Raw genomic sequence first — 10,056 nt, 5'->3', positions numbered from 1 at the left:
TGTGTGAAATTGAATTTTTAAATGAACGGAACGGAGAAATCTGCGAGTCTATCTGCCAATAAAAATATGGTTTCTCTTCTATTTTTGTCTAATCCACAGACAGAGTGAGCAATCACTCCCTCTGAGATTAGAATGGGTTTGTGTGGAAACATTTGTGTAATCTACATTTCTCWAGGGCCAGAAATGAAGTCACTTGTTCTTAAAAAAGGTTAACATAACCTTTAGTTAAAACAAGTTATATCACAAAAATACATAACAACAAAAACTATTTTTATAAAAATATCCTACGATTGAGAAACCTTTGAGTTTGTCTTGTTATGAACTGTGTTGTACTTTGAGCTCAGCTGTTGCCTCAAACACTTGTGCCACAATGCACGCTCCTTGAATGCACACACACCTGCTCCACTCGCTTACTATTACCATAGCAATGACGGAGACTTTAGCACAAACAAATCAGTACAGTCAATTGTTGTTAGTTGACTTTGTTTTTGAGCAGAGCAAGAAGAAAGCAACCTGAAATTTATTTTCCCATGAAGGTAATGTAACAATCGCTAAACTAACTAAGCTCTTTMCTTCAAGGCATCCTCCTCCTGTCGCTGAATGAACAGATTTCTGAACCACCTGCTGCTGATTGATTAGGTTGTCAACATGACTGTTGCACTTTAGCTTCAAGAGTGAGTCCTTTCATCCAACAATTTTAGATGAACTAAACTGCTCTCAATAACCCGGGTAGAAAAATCCAAGACCCGACAAYAAAAAGTTTATTTTACTGGCAACTTGTCAATCCTATAAGAATAACTCACAGAAACTTGGACACTWCACCAAATCACAAGCACACTACAAGGAGACAGAGGGTGAAAAACTGATCTCAGACAGCTCACCCAACTGGAGGCATGTCAAGGGACTGAACTTTGAAGTTGCACCAAGAAGAGTTCCTCTTGTGGAGATGATCACARCCACAGAATCGGCCAACAACAAAATCCCAGAGTTTCAAGCAGAACRACTTAGGAACAAAGCTTCAGCCTGTCTCAGCAATGCCAAACCACCACCTTCTAACATCAGCAGAGAGGAGAGCGACACTCTCACCACACTCAGCAAGGACAAGAACATCATCATCCTTCCAGCAGACAAAGGAAGGTGCATGGTGATTTTGAATCAGAAAAACTATTAGGAGAAAGTTGTGACACTCCTTAGTGACTTGACCACATACTAGCTGCTAAAAAGATATCAGGAAGTGGATACAAGAAGAAATTGATAGAGTGCCTGAAAAAATTAGAGCAGGACAAGGTTATTGACCGCATTCTGTACCACAGACTGTAGGCCTATGAGGCCACTCCTAGTCTGTATGGTTTACCCAAAATTCACAAACAGGATGTACCGGTAATACCTATTGTTAGCATGACTAACTTGGTCACTTACAATGTTTCCAAATATCTGGCGTCACTTGGTTCTTTGGTTGGCAGTTCAGAACATCACATACAGAACACCATGGACTCTGTGAACAAGGTGCGAGATGTCATCATGGAGATGGATGAAACTATCATGTTCTCATCCTTAATAGAGAAGAAAGTTGGTTTGAGAGAGGAKCAAAGGAAGCCAGTTTTGTGACAAGAAACCGCCCGTTGTTAAACGGGTGGAGGCCTCCATGTCCAATTGTTCCACAAGTGGATGTCACATCACTCTATATGTGCGTTCCTGTTGATGAGGCGGTGGATGTGGTCTGTGTATGATTAAAATCAGACACAGACTCAGCAGCAGAACCACACTTTCCACTGAACAACTGTGTCAACTTCTGAAACTGCCTGGAATCAACCTATTTCACAAATGGGGGGCAATACTATAGGCAGAAACATGGGTGTGCTGTGGGCTCCGCAGTTTCCCCTATTGTTGCAAACCAGTATGAAGAAATTTATTGGGGTGTTTACTACTGACTTATAAAGACACTACACATTGTATAGKCTTTTTAACATGTACATGGAAGAGGTGGAAAAGAGAGCTTGGTGTTCTTTACAGGGACACCACAGAGCCATTGGTTCAGGTATGCTGATGACACCTGGGTTAAAATTAAAACCCAGGAAGTCCATCATTTCACTGATCACATCAACTATGTGGATAAATATATAAAGTTCACATGAGAAGATGTAAAAGATGGCAGGCTGGTGTTCCTGGACTGTGATGTCTCAGTCTCTGATGGAGGATGGTTGGAAAGTGAAGTGTATCACAAACCCACCCATACAGACCAGTATTTGTGGTTAGACTATACCCTCACACACTGGAACACAAGTAAGGAGTCATCAGGACTCTGGACCACAGATCAGACAGGGTACCAGAGCCATGGAGAAGAAGAAATYRCAMACAAGAMAGACCCTGGAGCAGTRTGGTTATCCTAACTRGGCTTTACAGAAAGCAGACAAGAACCCCAAACAGGACTCCAGTCAACCACCAGGTGAAAATGAAGACCCTTAACACAGACCAGTGGTCAGTCCGTATATTGCAGGAGTTTCAGAGAAACTGAGACATTATAAGCCCCAAAGTACATTATGGCAAAGATTGGTTCACCCCATAGATCCAGTTCCCCTGCACAAACAGTGATGTTGTATGTTAAATGCCAAGAGGACTGTGACCAGTTATAGATTGGTGAAACAAAACAGTTCACTGTTCAAAATCATGGTTCAACACAGAAGAGCAACATCATCTGGCCAGGACTCTGCAGTTTACACTCATCTACAGGCTAGTTGTCACTCTTTCTGGGATGAAGTTGTTCTCATCCTTGATAGAGAAGAACGTTGGTTTGAGAGAGAAGCAAAGGAAGCCATTTTTGTGAAGAGAAACCGCTCCTTGTTAAACAGGGATGGAGGCCTCCATGCCCACTTGTTCCACAATGCTGTTATTGTSAGTATGACTCAGTCCTCCATGAACAATAAGCGGCCATCRGGACCCTAAAGATCAGTTTGGCTTATGGTCCTTCTTTGCATGCAGGACCAGTTTTGAATTCACCGTTCGTATACTGGTTGGTCCACTATGTGAAGGTATGTTTTATAAGGCTTCTATCTGCAACTCCTCAAACWGAAGATGTCTCTTGGAGGAGAGAGGAAACATGTACAACAAAGAWGAACCCATCCAGAGGACTTACTCAACATTACAACAGTTTTTTTTACTATCCTGCTCAAACTTTGCTGTCAGCCAACATTTGTTGAAACTTATTTTCTGCATAGTTATAGTTGTGTTTTCRCTGGTCCTGCTGAGGCTCTGGCCTCATCAGGGAGGGTGATCCCTTTATTACACTTAAGACAATAATAGTTCAGCTGCATCAAGTTACCAAAACTTAAGATCAAAACCACCGGAAGTAGACTTACTTTGATTTAAAAATAAAAGACAGTTTAATGATCTCCAGGGTTATGCCAGACTATTTTGATCTCTGTTGACCATTAAAGATTTTACCTAACATTGAATGTTAACTGTCCGCTTCTGAAAAGCAAAAGACAGACGATGATGATGTTTTTGCCTGTGTCTGTCAGCAAAATATCTCATCAACCACTGGACAAAACAGAATGAAACTCGTAGAAAATAATTATTAAAACCAATGTCACAATAAACGTTTGGAGTTAACACATAGAGTTATATAGAACAAYGTTATATAGAATAGAGCTGTTCTACTCTGAGTTAACCTGATTCACAATTGTTGCTAGTACAAGTTAAAAGAAAACCTGCAACTCTGTCAGTTTTACAGATATTAATTTAACGTCTGGTATGATGATAGTAGCTGAGAGTGCAACTGCAACCATGGAGTTAAATAGTTACAATACGGAACAGAATRTAATCTAAATATATCAGGAATGGAAAACTGGTGGCCCGAGGGCCGGATGACTTCCGTTCATCCTGCCATGAAGCACCCACTCAAAAAATAAAATAAACAATAATTAAAAAAAAAATTGGGGTGGGGGGTGGGGGTAGACTAAGGGTTCACAGAATTCCAACCTAAACTATGTGTTGACGCTGTCTGCCATGAATGAAGGATTTGAATACAAGTCGCTGCTACAACACGTTGCACAAAGCTWAATATGTGACGTTTACTGAAGTAGGCTACCAAACGACTTTTTTAACAGAACCATGCAGGAGTTTGCACTCGARGTGTCATGTCGGCTCTCTAGAGTACGTGTTTATTTTGTTTGCTTCAAACGTATTGTATTCATATTTAATAAACAAAAGTGGGCTACAACTATYACACATGAATTTGAACATGGAATATGTTAGGTTATAGAAAACATTTTTAGATTACATTTTTTCTTTACATTTGGATAAGTGTGCAGCGCTGTGTGGCCCATTGTGAGCCCTTGCATCATTTATGTTGCCCATCACAGTATTATATATTTAACCTCTATACATATGTCCTTGACGACGCAAATTGGAAAATCTACGCCAAAAATGGGACATTTATTTTGAAAATCTGAACCGGAAAACGCGCTATTGTGCTTTCATTTTCTTTCCCAGCTACACCTTCTAGAATCAGCACTGGGAGGAGCGTAGCTGGGCATCCCTGGAGCTGAAGAAGGTACGATGTTTACTTCCTCCAGTCTTCTGGATAAATAACCCTCGGCCCACCGCGGCCATGCCGCAGGCCTCCCACCGGACGCTCGGATGAAGCCGGACGGGAAGCGCGGCGGCGGGGAGGAGGACGCGGGGTGGTTGTAACAGAAGGTGGGAGGATGCACTGGGCTGCTGGCTTCGCCTCTACCCGACCGTGTGTGGTTGAACTGGGGCGGAACCACAGCCTGCCGCTCGGGCTGTGCGGCTCCGAGCAGCATCAGTCCTTGTATGGCTACATCATCGCCTTTCCTCTGCAGGACTACGGAGGCATCATGTCGGCTCTGGGCTCGGACTCCTGGTGGAAGAAGACCCTCTACATCACCGGGGGGGCGCTGCTGGCTGCTGCAGCCTACCTACTGCATGAGCTGCTCGCCATCAGGTAAAAGGACACGGTCTGTGATGTTTATCACCTTTTTTTTTATTTATTATTCTTCACCTAGCACCAACACAAAGAGCTGGGATTAGGGGTGATTTGTCTGCAGGCGTCACGGTGACTGCTCAGGTTTCTGTTGTTTCCTCCTGACAAGGACAGGACATTAGGAGGTTGGGGGAAAATAATAATTAAAGAGACAGTCACGAGTCAGCTCCTGTGCCAGGCAGCACATAAACAAATCTCTTCTTATGCCCTGCAGAGCCAGCCTTGTAACCATTCCTGCAGGGAGCACTTTAAGACACAACAATACAGACTTTATTTTCTGTCATGACTAACACAGTGAGCCTGGTGTCAGGACACGGATTATTATTTTGGGCCAAGCAGGGCTGGGAAGTGAGTACATCCTGTTACAGTGGCCTGGTAGTTTATTTCCCCTCCACCCCTCCATGTAAGCTCTGTTTGGAGAGCTGCTGCTGAATCACGTGCAGGCTGCTGATGCTGGCTCTGCAGCCTGCAGGAAAAACCTGTCCCTGCCATGTGATGCATTTACAGCCACCACAGCCCAGGCAGCTCAGTCTCATACTGAGAGACGGTTACTCTTCGGAGAGGTTTTTGACACGRTTATGAAAGTAGMTGTTAKGAYTTTGTTGGATTAGACAAAAAAGGATGCAGAGAGGACTCATCTTGCGTTACAAAACATGTCTGCACTCTATAGGGCTCCAAAACGATTTCAGGACCCAATGAGTGTGGACAGCAACTTACAAAACCAGGCCTTCTTCAGCACAACACAATGAACTTTGTAAAACTAACTAGACTTTGTACAAAAACATAATAAGAAAAGACCTTGGATTTTTGTTGTTTTGTGATTTTTGTGGTTGATTTCAAATTTAATAAGGAAAACAAATGAGTAATTTTGTAATTTGCATCTCTTAAACAAATAATTGGCACATTATAACATACAAACAAACATTTCTGTCCTACAAAGCTTTCTTATWGTAGGGGAAAATTTGAGGCTGACTGATTACATTCTTTAGGTCAAAGGTCATACYGCAAACAGTTCATGTTCTCATAGATAGTACAACAAAGTACTAGATGTAATTTTTTATTACTTTGTTTGTTCTATTTGCTCTAGAGACAGTTGCACTAACTTTATTTACAGTCTTTAAGTTATCTATGAATACAAGATGTTAAACTGTCAAACAAAACATGTTTAATCATATCAATATTACATAAATAAATGTATTTTTGAACATTCATCAAGAGGAATAATTGTTTTGTCTGGGTTGTACAGTCCCAATTCCAATGAAGTTGGGACGTTGWATAAAACATGCAAATTCTTTTCAACCTATAATTGATTGAATCCACTACAAAGACAAGATATTTAATGTTCAAACAGATAAACTTTATTGGTCTATTGCAACCATTCACTCATTTTGAATTTGATGCCTGCAACAAGTTTCAACAAAGCTGGGACAGGGACAAAGAMTGGGAAAGTTGAGGAAAGCTCCAAAACACCTGTCTGTAGCATTCTACAGGTGAACAGGTTAACTGGAAACTGGCGAGTGTCATGATTGGGTAAGAAGGGAGCATCCATGAAAGGTTTGGTCATTCACAAGCAAGGATGGGGTGAGGTTCACCTCTGCATGAACAACTGGATGAACAAATAGTCCAACAGTTTAAGAATATTTCTGAACGTAAAACTGTAAGGAATTTAATTTAGATTGCATCATCTACAGTCCATAATATTATCAAAAGGTTCAGAGAATCTGGACAAATCTCTGCAAGTAAACAACAAGGCTGAAAACCAACATTGAATGTTTGTGACCTTTGACCCCTCAGGCAGCACTGCATTAAAAACCCACATCTTTCTGTAACAGATATTAGTACATGGACTCAGGAAGACTTCAGAAAACCATTGTCAGTGAACACAGTTCATCTAAACAAATACAAGTTAAAGCTCTATCATGCAAAGACAAGGCCAGATATCAAAAACACCCAGAAATACTGCTGGTTTCTCTGGACCTGAGCTCATCTGAGATGGACTGACAAAAAGTGGAAAAGTGTCCTGTGGTCTGATGAGTCCACATTTCTAATTGTTTCTGGAAATCATGGACATGATGTCCTACGGGACAAGAGGAAAAGGACTGTCCGGATTGTTTTCAGTGGAAAGTTCAAAAGCCAGCCTCTCTGATGGTATGGGGGTGTATTAGTGTCCATGACATGGGTCACATCTGTGAAGGCTCCATTAATGCTGAAAGCTACATCCAGGTTAAGGAGCAACATATGCTGCCATCCAAGCCACGTCTTTTTCAGGGACGTCCTGCAGATTTCAGCAAAACAATGAAGACACATTCTGCACGTGCTCCTACAGGGTGGCTTCAGAGTAAAAGAGKGCAGGTACTGAACTGGCCTGTCTGCAGTCCAGCCCTGTCTCCCATTGAAAATGTGTGGAGAATTACGAGGCACAAAATACAACAACAGACTGTTGAGGAACTGAAGTTGTTCATCAAACAAGAATGGAAAGAATTCCAGCTACAAAGTTTCAACAATTAGTGTCCTCTGTTCACAAACACTTATTGGGTGTTGTTAAAAGGAAAACTAGTGGAACACAGAGGTAAACATGATCCTCATGCAGCTTTTTTAGATTGTGTTGCAGCATCAGATTCTAAATGAGTGAATATTTGGGAAAAAAAATTAACAAAACAATAAAGTTTGCCAGTTTGAACATTAAATATCTTGTCTTTGTAGTGGATTCAATTGAATATAGGTTGAAAAAGATCACCAAATCATCATATTCTGTTTTTATTTATGGTTTTCACAATGTCCCAACTTCATTGGAAGTGGGGTTGTAGATGTAGCTGAGCAAAATTGTCATCAAACTGTCAGTGAATTTAACCATTAAGAAAATCAGGCCTTCAAAAAGCATAACATCACTGTAAATTAGAGGTGTACCAATACATCAGTCCACATTGATATATTTATTAAATGATTAATGGTTTATTTACATCAAGGCAAAACAAAAACATCAATCATATCATCATCATATATTCAACRTGGGTCAGTATCAAATTAGTCAGACTTGTGAATTGAACTGAATCAAAATTGCTTCATGACAGATTTTCATCATCCAAACTAATTGATGTATTATCATATTTTCATAAAGCTGGTGATTTATACTCCTGTTGTAAATCAAAACACCTCTCCCTCTTATTTTTTTATTATTTTACTGTTTAAAGTATGAGCCAACTCTTTCAAAAAGGTAATTAAATCAAAACTATGTTATTAAAAGATCTTATTTTGTGTCAGAGCTGAGGGAAACAGGGATTGGCTGCTGTGTCATTGTTCTCTAAGTTGTGGCATGCCCCCTAGTGGAAGGTTTGTTAGACACTGAACAGCAAGTCCTGTTTTAGTTCATATGCTAAGTTATGATCTACTACTCACTGCCCTGGAAAAAATGAAGGAACACTGATCACTTTCAGACAGACGCTTTATGATTTATTGAAGAGCACAGCTTCTAGGTAACATCCAAACTGTCAGCTCTTTACTTCTATATATTCATTGATGACATTTCATGRTGTGGAAAACCTACACCTTCACAGAATGTTGAAATTTAGTAGCATGACAAGCTGTTGGAAATAGCCTTAGATGATACTTTTTAAATTAAAATACAGCAGAGGTCARTATAGAAAAAAGCAGTCCCTGTGGGTTATCATCATTGACCCTTCCATGTGGAATTCCACAGGGCGGCTGCCTGGGTCCTCTGCTTTCTTGTATTTTTGTGAATCATGCCATATGTGTTGAGTAAAACATCTACTACTGYATATGCAGACGATATTACGATATCTGTATTTTGTAGTTTGAATGAGGTAAATGAAYAWGAACTACTGTCTGTTTATGAGCAGGTAACAAACTTAGAACAGGATAACACTTAATGTGTCAAAAACTAATTGGGCTCTAAACATTTTTATCAGAGAGACTCCAATGATATGTAAGATATGCATGTTTTTCACTTTGGAGTGGGCCAGCCAGGAGACAAATTCAGAGTTAGACTTGAACATTTAATTGCAAATTACAATACCTACAGTTGGAYCAAATTACATTATTTAGTCTCAGGATTTTGGCCACAAATCAGGAAGTCAGCACAKGTTTAAACAAACTCTTCCAGATTTGGCCACACCTCAGGGCAAAACGTCACACCGACTAGGAGGGCCTTCCTACCACGTGACCTGGGGTCGGATTTATAAAGCTTGCTTATGCACAAAACGAGCCCAGAAACTTGTGTATGCCACTTTTCACGTAAACTGGCCTTCTTTATGTATTTGTTTTTTTTTTAACCCAGATTGGTTCAATTTTTTCTAGTGACACTGATTTTCTATTTTGTTTTATAATGATATTAATGAGGAACACTGTCTATAAATAAATAAAGGCTAAAATACAGATGTTTGATTAATTCAATAGTTCCCAAACCTTTTTCGTCAGGGTCCTTTTTTCGATAAAGACTGTCCAGGCCACAAACTAAAACTTGAACAATTCATCAAATATTCAAGTATTCATTTAATGAACTGAAATCTTTAAAATCTACGGTTGTTTCTTTGAGTGAAATAAAGTCATTTAAAGGCAAAGGTTTGTTAGCTTGGCAAAAAAAGGTCAATTGAAGTTATTTTTCGTAAATGCATATGACTACTTGTGCTATCATGTCCAGTGGCAGCTGGTGGATTTTTCTCKGCTACAACTCCAAAATAGACGAATCTCAAAAAGCAATCAAACGTACTAAGTTGTTTCACACCAGTGTATTTCTTAAACAAATCCAAATAATAAAACAGTCATGTAGTTTTTATTTTTAGTACATAAATTTTGCTTTTTTGTAACTGAGAAGCAAATTTCTTCATGACTTTGGTTAAAGTCAGGGATGTTTCAACCACATTCTTCTCTATAGAGAGCATGGTCAGTGCAGTGAGATGTGATGTTGTACCTGAGGAAAGTCTGGATTCTCGAGTGTTGAGAAGCTCCTCTCAGATTCAGCTGTGGGTCAGAGGAGATGTGATGAGAATCTTCAGCAGAGTCACAGTCTCTGAAGGTGTCCTGCAGATTGTTCT

General features: G+C 40.1%; 1 protein-coding gene across 2 annotated transcripts in view; it reads left to right on the top strand.

Annotated features, from left to right (window-relative positions):
- Positions 1-4,502: 4,502 nt before the first annotated feature.
- The window catches only part of faxcb (failed axon connections homolog, metaxin like GST domain containing b), a 37,648-nt gene continuing 32,094 nt past the window's right edge, over positions 4,503-10,056 (top strand). The window contains exons 1-2 of one of the 2 annotated variants that reach the window (XM_014023394.1): positions 4,504-4,698; positions 4,845-4,966. In XM_014023394.1, coding sequence (XP_013878848.1) covers positions 4,860-4,966 — 107 coding nt within the window. In that variant the 5' untranslated portion in view covers positions 4,504-4,698; positions 4,845-4,859. Of the gene's footprint in view, positions 4,967-10,056 lie in introns of both variants that reach the window. The other variant, XM_014023393.1, reaches the window with a different exon arrangement.

This window comes from Austrofundulus limnaeus, unplaced genomic scaffold (genome assembly GCF_001266775.1).
Source record: "Austrofundulus limnaeus strain Quisiro unplaced genomic scaffold, Austrofundulus_limnaeus-1.0 Scaffold366, whole genome shotgun sequence".
NCBI lineage: Eukaryota > Metazoa > Chordata > Actinopteri > Cyprinodontiformes > Rivulidae > Austrofundulus > Austrofundulus limnaeus.
The sequence above is the reverse complement of the archived record's forward strand: the minus strand, read 5'-3'. Positions and strand labels throughout refer to the sequence as shown.